This window comes from Nerophis ophidion, linkage group LG06 (assembly GCF_033978795.1).
Source record: "Nerophis ophidion isolate RoL-2023_Sa linkage group LG06, RoL_Noph_v1.0, whole genome shotgun sequence".
NCBI classification, from domain to species: Eukaryota; Metazoa; Chordata; class Actinopteri; order Syngnathiformes; family Syngnathidae; genus Nerophis; species Nerophis ophidion.
Genome location: NC_084616.1, coordinates 40,199,736 through 40,213,443, shown reverse-complemented (window position 1 = coordinate 40,213,443; position 13,708 = coordinate 40,199,736). Strand labels below are relative to the sequence as shown.

At 40.1% G+C, this 13,708-nt stretch overlaps 1 protein-coding gene across 3 annotated transcripts in view; it reads right to left on the bottom strand.

Annotated features, from left to right (window-relative positions):
* LOC133554708 (probable G-protein coupled receptor 153) overlaps positions 1-13,708 on the bottom strand; it is a 113,172-nt gene that overhangs the window by 48,438 nt on the left and 51,026 nt on the right. For all 3 annotated transcript variants that reach the window (XM_061903764.1, XM_061903762.1, XM_061903763.1), the window contains one exon: positions 7,204-7,783. In XM_061903764.1, coding sequence (XP_061759748.1) covers positions 7,204-7,577 — 374 coding nt within the window. In that variant the 5' untranslated portion in view covers positions 7,578-7,783. The remainder of the gene's footprint in view (positions 1-7,203; positions 7,784-13,708) is intronic.

Here is a 13,708-nt window from a genome sequence, read left to right as displayed (position 1 = left end):
CTCTTCTGTCTCTACACTGTGTCTGCTTGTAAGTGCTCTGTGTGTGTGCTTCGAATTACATAATCATATTACTAGCAATGTAACGACGTGACCACGGCACGCCGTCATGTCCGTAAAAAAATAAATAAAAATCTACTGGTATTTTACAGAGGTAGTACAACCACCTGTGTACAGCCCTAGTTGAATGTAAGGTTGGGCGATATATCTATATGCTCGATATATTGCATTTTTTTCTCTGTGCGATATAGAAAATGACTATATCGTGATATTGGAGTATATGTAACTCACACAGTTTCTTTTAGCTGCGGACAATACACTACATACGTTTCCAACACTTTCTTGTCTCTCCTTCTCACAGAGACATAAACAAGTGCAACGTCACTCGCCCTCCCCGAACAGAGAGGTAGCTACATGGGTAACATTAGCTGTGATGCTAACGGTGCGTTGAGAGTGGTAATACGAGAGAGAGAAGATGCGAATCTGGTAACAAATGGAGGAGTAATTAATTCGCAACAAAAACAGCACGGGGTGCATCATCTGGCGATGGTTTGGCTTCAAGCAGAAATATGTTGAACACGTATGCAGCAAAAGCGTTGCTACAAAAAGTAGCAGCACTGCTAATGTAGAATCATTTGAAAAGTCACCCGCTAGAGAATGAAGAGTGCTTGAAACTGTATTTCAACATCTCTGTTCGGAGCCGCACCCACAAAATGCCAAAGCAACTATTTCCAGATCAACACAGTATGAAAAAAAATCAACAGAAGGAGATAACGTCCGCAGGAACCTACCACAAAACGAAGGACATACACTATTTGATTTTCTATTATGCAGTTTATTTTCCTTTGACAGTTTTCGAAATATCTTGTGTGACATCATGCACAAAAGTGCACTTTATTTGTTTTAAACTATTGTAGTGGCGTTCTGTACAAATAGTGCACTTTAATTTAGTGTTGTTTTGATAAGTCATCTTAGTGACATCATGCACAAAAGTGCACTAATAGCTTGTTTTAAAATGTCTCCGACAATCTTGCACTTTCTGTTTTGGAAATGACATGAATGTTTGTGCCACTGCTTAATAACTGTTTAATAAAAACAGTTTTGGTAAATGTACTTAATTGTGGTTTCCCTCTGCATGAAAGTTTAAAAAGAGCATATAATAATGCAGTAGGAACAAGAATGTTTTAATGTCGACACATACTGCTGTGATTATATGCATCAAGTGTGCATTCAAGGCTAAGGCAAAATATTGCGATATATGTCGTGCATCGTGACATGGCCCAAAAATATTGAGATATTAATAAAAGGCCATATCACCCACCCCTAGTTGAAAGTGTACACACTTTTACTAAAATATTAATTTTTGTGGGGTCTGGAACACATTATTCATGTTTAAGTCGTTTCTAATAGAGAAATTAGTTTCAATATGCAATATTTAATTAATACAAACCCTGTTTGTGAATTGATGTTGAATTGTTCCGAGAAGTCCTCGCCCAAAGTTTTTTTCTTACACAGAAACCTATTTGTAATCAAAATAATAATAATTTGCAACCATTTTTTCATTTTTTTAAATTGTTTTTTTATTTCCAATCCATTTTTTTGTTTGCAAATATTATTTTTGTTTGCAAATATTTTTTGTCAGCAAATGTCTTGTGTTTTTTTGGTTGCATACCAAAGGACACATTTTTTCTCCATACACAAAGAGCCCAAAGCAAGATGCAGTGCATTTTAACAACACAAACTACAACCGCAATAGCAAAACTATTGATAAATTATTACCTCTTCATCTCTTGTATCAGATCTCACTCATGTCATTGTCACCGTGTGAGTCTTATAGGAAGCACATTTGAGCCTTGCACGACCGTAAAAAGCTAGGTGCCTTGGGAAGCAGTCATTCTTAGTTTCTCTGCATCAGAGCAAGAGTGAGACATCCCGATTCTCGCTGTGTGTCACTGCACTATCTGCGTAAATCAAGACATGACAAGCCCGTTTGCATTTGGCAAAACGTAATTTGGGGTTCCCAGGTGATGTTTGCTATTATGTGCTGCTGCTGACCACAAAAAGAGAATTTTTAATCAGAATCATGAACAGATGGACTGCACTGTAGCAAAGATGTTTGAGGAGTGCTTCGAGCTGTCATGCAGCTGCACAAATAATGTATTAATAATTATATAAGAGCAACATGCTACCTCTCAAAATAACTCACAGAGAAAAGCCATACAAACAAAACAAATGCCTGCTGTTAACTAAGGAATCTTAATGCAGCACTGATGCATCTCTGGCAAAAAATAACATGTCGGCATCAACTGGATGTGTGAACAGAAGATGTCTTGAGAGACCAAAATGGTGTCACTGCAACGTCAAGCTGTCTGATAATGTGAATGTCATGTTTATTATTCAGCGTCACTTTGTAATATCACTTGTAGCCAAATGAAGCTGAAGGCCAGAACTGGCAGATGCTCCTTGTAGAAGGTTCTCACGTTGTCTTGACACAAACCTGGTACTGATCCAAGGAAATCATTCATTTAAGTGGCTAATTAAAGAAATATTGTGGAGCAACTGGACTGAATGCAACTGCTACTAGCAAGAATCGTTGTCCTTGCAATAGCGATCCATGGACTATAGTATTGGCGGACCAGCCAGGACGCCACTCACATTTAAAGGTGTCAGATGTAGGAATGTGGCCGGAAGTGGTACTGCAATCACGGTCAAAATTCTGTAGTCCCCTCCCACTCTCCATATTAAAAGCTCTATATTGTTAGACACATTTATATCCCATATTGCCTATATTGCACAATTCTAGTCATGCTGTGTTTACATTTTTTAGGTGTGTCAAATTTGAGTCAAGGATTCTAATTATAAAGTGGCAAAGGGTTGGATGCAATTTCCCATGCTGTTGAAAAAGTTAGTGTCCCTCTTCTACTAAATAAGGCCCCGTTTACACTGCACACCAAATCGGATTTTTTTTGCCCCTAAGTGACATCTCTGATTTTTTTTGCCAGACGAAAAGTGCTTAAAATCTGATCTTTTCACATCAGAGGTAGTTTGAATCGGATTGAAATCTGATCTTTTCAAAAGTGACTTCAGTCTAAACGGAAATAGGTCCTGAATGCGACCTCAATGCGACTTTTTCGTCACCTCTGTGCGAGCTATGTTATTTTTTTTGTGCAGGGAAAGAGGCAGCAGAAGTGGATACCACATTGCAAGTCTGGTTTTGATGAACAAAGTAATTTTTCGGCTAGAAGATTTTCAGTGCATCACGAGTCAATAGTGCGCAAATAATAGGCTATATGTAATACATGAATATACATTTTGATTCTGAAGAAATAGAGATTGTTGAGGGACCAGTATTGATGCTGTGGCGCATTTACTTACATGTTACATGAATTGTGTAAGTTGTTTACGTAAGTGAGTTGAAAAATAAAGCTAACGTAGATCCACCCTTGGTTGCCTCTATTTAACAGCCATAAAAAGATTAGAAGCTTACCAAATATATTACACTATATAAATACCATTTATACATTATATTACAGCATTTTCCGGACCATAGGGCGCACCAGCTCATAAGGCGCAGTGCCGATGACTGGCCTATTTCCGATCTTTTTTCATATACTGTATAAGGTGCAACGGATTATAGAGCGCATTAAAGGAGTCATTGCGCATTTGTTTTTTTCTAAATTGAAAATACTTCATTGTGGTCTACATAGCATGTAATGGTGGTTCTTTGGTCAAAATGTTCTGATTCTGATTCCGATGTTGCATAGATTATGTTTTACAGGCTATTTTCAAGCCGCTTTCTGACAGTCGCTTCAGGATGCACCGTTTTGTGGGCGGTCTTATTTACGTGGCCCACCTTCGGCAGCCTTTTCCCCCCGTCATCTTTGTTGTAGCCGTGTAGCGTGCAAGGACGGGAGTGGAAGAAGTGTCAAAAGATGGAGCTAACTGTTTTAATGACATTCAGACTTTACTTAAATCAATAGCGGAGCACCATCACCTCATCCGCCAGAAATGTGTCCCATGAAAATCCATCCGATCGGAACGCTTTAACAACTAAAGTTATTTGGGTGAATAATGTTAACTCACTACACCAGTATGTTTTAGCGCTTTCATGGCGAGTTTACTGACAGATATAAGTAAGAACTTTACACTACTTTATATTAGAAATGGCATCAGCGGAGGACGAATGTCTCAAAACAAAACGATGGACAAAAAAAAGAAGATTATCGACTAGGCTGTCAGCACGGATTACAAAGGTGGCCGCACGCATTTTTTCAGGATTTATGCAGATCCCAAATACAGATCAGCAGGTACCAGAAGGTAAGAAAATGTTGCTTTTGCATGATATTGCGCAAAAAAAACGCCAGATAATATGTCTTACCTTATACACACACCATAATAATACTCATATGTTGAAGCACAGTACAATCCATTAAGCGGTGCGGCTTCATAGCTTACCAAAGTCGTACTAAAACATTTTTAATAGATTTTTGAGCGCCGGGTGTAATGTTCTATATTTTCAATGGAAAATATAAAATGTTGGTGTTGTTTACTTGAGTCATATTGCAATTTACATGTATCTCTTGTGTGTGATTGCCATCTACTGGTCACACTTATCATTTCACCATGTGGTAAATAAAATTGCTTCAAGGTCAGTAAACAAAACCAGAATTATTCCGTACCTCAGGCGTTACAGGGCGAACTGTCGAGTTTTGAGAAGAAAAAAAAAGGATTTTAAGTGCGCCTTATAGTCCGGAAAATACGGTACTTAAAGTCATTAAAAAAACACACATTTTAAAGGTGTGGAAACTTTTATTTTCTTTGTATCCGATCAACATCCTTTGCTTTCACTTTATCGAACTGCACATTTAAGTGGCGTCGAGGCCGCATTGGGGCCACATTGGGGCCGGTGGGCTGATGAAGATTTCGAAAAAATGTGACTTAGGCCACTTTAGCTTGCAGTGTAAATGTAGTGTAAGAGAGATAGGAAGCTTGGTAGTAGGTCTGGGCGATATATCGATATACTCGATACATCGCGGGTTTGTCTCTGTGCGATATAGAAAATTACTATATCGTGATATTCGACTATTACTTCTCACATAGTTGCTTTTAGCTGCGGGCATTATACTGCATGTGTTTCCCACTCTTTCTTGTCTCTCCTTCTCACGGAGCCATAAACAAGCGCCTCTTCTTACATATGTCACATGTGCAACGTCACACGCCCTCCCCGAGCAGAGAGGTAGCTATATGGGTAACATTAGTTGTGATGCTAACGGTGGGTTGCAAGTGGTAATACGAGAGAAAGAAAGTGCAAATCTGGTAACAAATGGAGGAATAATAAATTCCCAAGAAAAACAGCACAGGGTGCATCATCTGGCGGTGGTCTGGCTCCAAGCGGGAATATGTTGAACAACTATGCGTTAAAAGCGTTGCTTCAAAAAGTAGCAGCACTGCTAATTTGTAGCATCATTTGAAAAGTCATCCCCTAGAGAAAGAAGAGTGCTTGGAACTGCAAGTCAACATCTTCGTACGGTGCCACACCCAGATCTACACCATATGAAAAAAAAATCAACAACAGGAGATAACGTCCGCAGGAACCTACCACAGAACGAGGGACATACATTATTTGATTTCCTAATTTGCGGCTAATTTTTATTCGACAGTTTTTGAAATATCTTGTGTGACATCATGCACATAAGTGCACTTTATTTGTTTTAAACTATTGTAGTGGTGTTTTGTACATAAAGTGCACTATAAAGGCCTACTGAAAGGAGATTTTCTTATTCAAACGGGGATAGTAGGTCCATTCTATGTGTCATACTTGATCATTTCGCGATATTGCCATATTTTTGCTGAAAGGATTTAGTAGAGAACATCCACAATAAAGTTCGCAACTGGAGAAAAGCCCTGCCTCTACCGGAAGTCACAGACGATGACGTCACATGTTGATGGCTCCTCACATATTCACATTGATTTTAATGGGAGCCTCCAACAAAAACAGCTATTCGGACCGAGAAAACGACAATTTCCCCATTAATTTGAGCGAGGATGAAAGATTCGTGTTTGAGGATATTGATAGCGACGGACTAGAAAGAAAAAAAAAGTTAAGAAAAAAAAACGCGATTGCAATCGCGTTGCATTGAGACGGATTCATATGTTTATAGACATTTACTAGGATAATTATGGGAAATCCCTTATCTTTCTATTGCGTTGCCAGTGTTTTAGTGAGTTTAAATGTACCTGATAGTCGGAGGTGTACGTCCACGGCCGGTTGTTGACGCGCAGTGTCTCGGGGAAGTCGACGGCAGCTATGGACGGCACAAGCTCAGCTGATATCCGGTAAGAGGCGACTTTTTAACCACAATTTTCTCACCGAAACCTGCTGGTTGACATGTAGTCGGGATCCATGTCCGCTCTGAATCATACTAAAGTTTCACCTCCGGGAATTTTAAACAAGGAACTACCGTGTGTTAATGTGACTTCTCCAATATTAATTGAACACATTGCAAAAGATTAGCAACACAGATCTCCAAAATGCTGTATATTCATAACAGCCTGTGACGTCACGCGTACACGTCATCATTACGCGACGTTTTCAAGAAAAAAGTCCGGGGAAATTTAAAATTGCATTTTAGTAAACTAAAAAGGCCATATTGACATGTGTTGCAATGTTAATATTTCATCATTGATATATAAACTATCAGACTACGTGGTGGGTAGTAGTGGGTTTCAGTAGGCATTTAATTTAGTGTTGTTTTTATATGTCATCTTAGTGACATCATGCACAAAAGTGCACTCATAGTTTGTTTTAAAATGTCTCTGACAATCTTGCACTTTCTGTTTTGGAAATGACATGAATGTTTGTGCCACTGCTTAATAACTGTTTAATAAATACAGTTTTGGTCAATTGACTTAGTTGTGATTTTCCTCTCTGCATGAAAGTTTAAAAGTAGCATATATTAATACAGTATGAACAAGAATGTTTTAATGTAAACACATAGAATCGTCATACTGGTGTGATTATATGCATCAAGTGTTCATTCAAGGCTAAGGCAAAATATCGAGATATATATCATGTATCGTGACACGGCCCAAAAATATCGAGATATTAATAAAAAGGCCATATCGCCCAGCCCTACTTGGTAGTCATTCAAAGGAAAGTGTCAATGGTGTCAGCGGACAATAAGCACACCAACAAAGGTGTCTTACCTGTAGTTGACGGGCCAGCGTACCATCCACATGCGGTGATAAGACAGTGAGGTGACGGAGAAGCAGGTGACCAGCGTGAGGGTGTAGAAGGTGGACACAAACACCTTGCACAAGCCCTCGTTCCACTCGTAGTTGGAATGCTGGCGGCGCAGCGTGATGACGCAGTACATGGTGATGGGGATGGCCATGTTGAGGATGTGCGTGCCCGCCAGCGTGCAGATGAGAAACTCCAACGGCTTCCACTTCTTCTGCTTGGCGCTGACGCTGAGGATGCTCCACATGTTGGCCAGGATGGACACGCCCGAGCAGACCAGCCAAGCCAGCGTGTTGGCGTTGATGACGTCATCCTTCATGGCGGTCGCCTCATCCACCATGTTGGAGCGGGGCGGGGCACAGCCTGGGGGGCCGCAGTGAACTGGAGGCAAGAACAGGCACACGCGAGGACAAGGAGGAGGTGGTGCTGACGGGCAGGAGGGGATGTCGGGTGTCGGACGGGGCAGGCATCCTACATGGGGGGGCGAGCGCTCTCCATGGCAGTGGAAGGTTTACGGGGAAGTGGGGGCCGATCCGGGACGCTTGCCTGGGGAGCAGAAAGAGAGGGGGCGATGATGTAATCTCATTGTATTAGTGGGTCCAATTCAAAATAATCCTTCATCAAACATAATCCCTCATCCCAGTGAGCTAATTATGTTAATCAGCACACTTTATTACAGTTAATACTGAAAGTCATTCATTTGTGGCGGCTGAGAGCGCGCACTGATCAGTCAGCGGGGCTATTTTTATTTTTACAGCCGCAAGCAACATGGCAGCATTAAGATTAAAGTTATAAAATGGATGAAAAGCGCCGGTGACTCCGAAACCAACGTCATCGTGCTGCATGAGGTCATGCTGCGTTGCTAGAAGTGATGCCAACTTCCCAGCATGGCTTGCCACACCTTTCTGTAGATTAATAGAATATTTGCCGCAACGTTGAGTTCTTTTTTTTAATTCACCCTTTTATCAGGTCCTGGGTGTTTTCTGAAAAAGCCCCAATTAAGGATTAAAAAAAGATTTGAAAAAAAAAACACCTCTCGGAAGTAATCTGCACTACCGGATTTCACCAGGGAAGCAGCAGTTGCGTAAAGTAGCCTGTCTGATCCTCCCCTGAACACCGTACGCTTAGGAACAGTATAAACATGAACTTTAGGAGGTTTATGGTTTATTAAACAAAAAGTACAACACCAGCAATGATGATTTGTGAATCTTTTTTCACTGGTAAATGGATTATGCGCCAACTGATGACGCAGCATCAGGAGCAACTGTGGGTTCAGTACCTTGCCCAAGGACTCTTCCACATGGTCACAGGGGGACTTAGCACCAAACGCGTAAACATCGGGTTGGAGTCTAACCAATCTTGACACCTGAGCCATGATGTGCCGGCAGTTTTCTGCTAGATTGCTAATTATTAGCTTACTAGTGTGAATATGAGTGTGAATGTTGTCTGTCCATTTGTGTTGGACCTGCGATGAGGTGGTGATTTATCCAGGATGAAACCAGCCTTCCGCCTGAATGCAGATGAGATAGGCTCCAGAAACCCCCGCGACTCCAAAAGGGAAAAGCGGTAGAAAATAGACATATGGATGGAATTCGGGATGTAACAATAAACGGTAATAATGATAGCTGCGATAAAACCCCCGAAGGTAAATATTACCGTTTTAAATAAAAATTATCGAAAACCCGTGATTGATAAGTGCACTTTGATAAACTCACAGGTCTGCTGGTTCCAGATCGCTAGATTAAACGCTAACATGAAAACAACAGGTGTTACCATCTTTTCCCTATTAAGAAACAACCTACCCCAATCTAAAGTTATTGTTGCGATCCGCTGCTCGGATCTTTACATCTTCTTGTTTATTGTTCCTTTTCTGTATCACATTTTGTGGTTCGACCTCCTTAGTTACCGTTTAGTCTGTCACTATGGTTTCATATTGTTTTCACCTGCTACTCACGGTCCCTGCACACCTGTTTTATTAATCACCTTCCTTATTTAAGCTCGCCGCTTTTGTTAGTTCTGCCTGGGTTCCTAATTTGCCTATGTGCAACAGTGATGACTGCCCTATTTATATATTCTCGCTAGCTTTCATGCTACTCCTTCGCTTTTTCTTAGCTCTCAGGCTATTGTGTTGTTTTACCTCTTTTGTGCCTTCATGCCAAGTATTTTGTGTTTTGTTTGTTATTCCTAGCCTCCATGCTAGCGCCATTTGTTTACCTTTTTCTATTAGCACCAGTGATTTTGTTCTAGCCTGTTTTGAGTTAAATAAATACTTAATTTTTTACCTTTGCTGTGTTCTTGCCGACACATCCCTGGAAGAACAAACCCGGCATCGCTATGCTAACTAGCCGTTACAGTTATATAAACACATAACTGTCTGAGCAACTAAGCTATTCAAACCTCCAAGCTGTGCTCTAGAATATGAGACGGAGTAGCGCTGGGCGATATATCGATATATCGCAGGTTTGTCTCTGTGCGATATAGAAAATGACTATATCATAATATTCGAGTAGACGTTCTCACTCAGTGGTTTTTAGCTTCGGGAATTACACTACAGGCTCTCCTCACTCTTTCCTGTGTCTCCTTCTCACAGACAAGCAGGCGCACATTCTTACACACGTCACATACTGTTATGTCATACGTCACATACGTATACGCCCTCGCCCAGCAGAGAGGTAGCGGCGTGGCTAACGTTGGCTGTGATGCTAGCGGGTTGTTGCGAGAGAAAGAAGGTGCGAATCTCGTACAAAATGAAGGAAGAATTACTTCCCTAGATAAACAGCTGTCTGGCGGTGGTTCGGCTTCATGTGGGAATATGTCGAATAGACAACTTTAATTTGTTATGTGTGGGGCACAAGTGTTGCTACAAAAAGTAGCATTACTGCTAATATGTATCATCATTTGAAAAGTCACCTGCTAATAACTTTAATAAATACAGTTTTTGTAAGTTGATTTAGTTGTGTGAAAGTTTAAAAGTAGCATATATTAGTGCAGTTTGAACAAGAATATTTTAATGTAGACACATAGAATCACCATACTGCTGTGATTATATGTATCCAGTGTTCATTCAAGGCTAAGGCAAAATACAGAGAAATATATCATATATCGCGATATGGCCTAAAAATATCGCATTATTAAAAAAAGGCAATATCGCCCAGCCCTAAGACGGAGGGGTTTTTACGCTGCCTTCAAGGATCGCTGACCAGAGTTGGATGCCAAAACGTCTGCCAGAAATAATAAATAATAATATATTGTATTTTTTATGCACTTTTCATTTAAATAAATCTTTAAATGCAACTGTACGCATTTTTTTAAAACAAGAAAAGCTTAGCTATTAAAATAGAACTAAAAGTAAAACACTATCAGTGAAGCATAGCAAACACAAACATGTAAACATGTTTTTTTCTAACTGTCTAAATGTCTTAATACATATAAAAAATATATATAAAATATATACAGTACAGGCCAAAAGTTTGGACACTCCTTCTCATTCAATGCGTTTTCTTTACTTTCATGACTATTTATATGTAGATTATCTCCGAAGGCATCAAAACTATGAACAAACTCATGTGGAGTTATGTACTTAACAAAAAATGGGGAAATTAACTGAAAACATGTTTTATATTCTACTTTCTTCAAAATAGCCACCCTTTGCTCTGATTACTGCTTTGCACACTCTTTGCGCACTCTTGGTATTCTTTCAATGAGCTGAAATGGTTTTCACTTTACAGGTGTGCTTGAAGCTCATTGAGAGAACTTTATACATACTCCTTTACTGTATTTATAAAAAAATAACTTGGTCAAAAGATTTGTATTGTGTAAGTACTTTCTGAGCACATTCTACAATACTGCGATAATAATAACCGTGATAATTTTGGTCACAATATTTGTGATGTATAATTATGTTACATTCCTACCAGCAGTGAAGTAATGATACAAAGAAAGCGAATGATAGCAAGATAATGTTACGTATGTGCTTACTTGGGAAGAATACAAACAAGCTTGATTCGCTGTACAATGCAGTGTCAGCTGCCATTTCCGCAAACACTCACTTATGCTTATAATTTTTAATATTATGATTAGCTAGTCTTAGAAGCTGCCAAGTTATCATTAACTCACCAATGACGATGTTTGATATTTGGCATTGGTGATCTCATCCACAACAACACATGATGATTATTGTCTTGGTGCAGTGCAAAGTGGTGCAGACTCCATTTATTTAAATGAGGATTTTTCATGCACACAGGGTTTTTTTCTACCTGCGTGCGATATGTTGAGCCAGCGGCACCCAGCTATAATTTGTAACACCTTTTCTCAATCTCAATCTATACCAGGCCCACACTGACACTTAATTCTGTGCGCAAAAGCTGTGGATCGCATCACCAAAGCATTCTTGCGTCTGGAATGACTCAACCGCAAGAAAAAGGCAAAAGACAAATTTTCATGTTGGAGATATATTATATTCATATATAAATCATCCAGCAGCTGTAAAATTATAAAAGAAAATTGCAGACTAGACAAATTGTCTAATATTTTTTTGTTCCTGGCCGTCCAAAATATTGACACACACGTACGAAAGAGGATTCTCGTCTGTTCATCATGTGTCTGGCGATAGGCAAAATTCCCCCAAAAAGTGCAGGTCCCCTTTAATAGAAGCAATCTACTTTTCACACATTTAGTAGATCAGGTTTGCACGTGTTTTAGTACAAGCAAACTTTTAGTTAAACAGGCACTTATTCAGTGTTTCAAGTGGCCGTTTCACAATTGTTTAGTCCAAGACTGTTTCAAAATGGAACGTGCGGTCTCCAGTAACATGATTTACCAAACACACAATTTCTGTGATACTACATTTAACTGTAGATTCCGTTTTTATTGGCAAATTCCACAAATCCGCTTACATGGCAATCTTTGGGCCCTATGTAATATATTTCAAAAAAGAGCTGCCTAGGAAGGTCCCAATGTCATTTTTTTTTCTTCTGACGGCGCCCCTGCATGCACTACACACACACATATATATACAGTGAAGAAAATAATTAATTGAACACCCTGCTATTTTGCAAGTTCTCCCACTTAGAAATCATGGAAGGGTCTGAAATTTTAATGGTATTTGCATGTCCACTGTATGAGAGATAACCTAAAAAGAAAAATCCAGAAATCACAATCTATGATTTTTTAACAATTTATGTGTGTGATACAGCTGAAAATAAGTATTTGAACACCAGCATTAATATTTGGTAGAGTAGCCTTTGTTTGCAATTACAGAGGTCAAACGTCTCCTGTAGTTCTTCAGCAGGTTTGCACAGACTGCAGGAGGGATTTTGGCCCACTCCTCCACACGGATCTTCTCTAGATCAGTCAGGTTTCTGGGCTGTTGCTGAGTAACACAGACTTTCAGCTACCTCCAAAGATTTTCAATTGGATTTAGGTCTGGAGACTGGCTAGGCCACTCCAGAACCTTGATATGGTTCTTACGAAGCCACTTCTAGGTTATCCTGGCTGTGTGCTTTGGGTCATTGTCATGTTGGAAGATCCAGCCACGACTCATCTTCAATGATCTGACTGAGGGAAGGAGGTTTTTGGCCAAAATCTCACAATACATGGCTGCAGTCATCCTCTCCTTAATACAGTACAGTCGTCCTGTCCCATGAGCAGAATAATACCCCCAAAGCATGATGCTACCACCCCCATGCTTCTCAGTAGGAATGGTGTTCTTGGGATGGTACGCATCATTCTTTTTCCTCCATACACGCATAGAAGAATTATGACCAAAAAGGTCATTTTTGGTCTCATCTGTCCACAAAACTTTCTCCCATGACTCCTCTGGATCCTCCAAATGGTCATTGGCAAACTTAAGACAGGCCTTAACATGTGCTGGTTTAAGCAGGGGAACCTTCCGTGCCATGCATGATTTCAAACCATGACGTCTTAGTGTATTACCAACAGTGACCATGGAAACAGTGGTCCCAGCTCTTGTCAGGTCATTGACCAAGTCCTGCCGCGTTAACCTTGGACTGATTCCTCACCTTTCTTAGTCTCATTGAGACCCCACCAGGTGATATCTTGCATGGGGCTCCACTCCCATTGAGATTGAGCGTCATGTTAGCTTCTTCCATTTTCTAATGATTGCTCCAACAGTGGACCTTTTTTCACCAAGCTGCTTGGCAATTTCTCCGGAGCCCTTTCCATCCTTGTAGAGTTGTCCTATTTTTTCTCTGGTGTCTTTGGACAGCTCTTTGCTCTTAGCCATGCTGAATGTTTGGGTCTTACTGATTGTATGGGGTGGACAGGTGTCTTTATGCAGCTAACGACCTCACACAGGTGCATCTGATTCAGGATAAAACAGTGGAGTGGAGGAGGACTTTTAAAGGCGGACTAACAGGTCTTTGAGGGTCACAATTCTAGCTGATAGACAGGTGTTCAATTACTTATTTTCAGCTGTATCACACAAATAAATTGTTAAAAAATCATAGATTG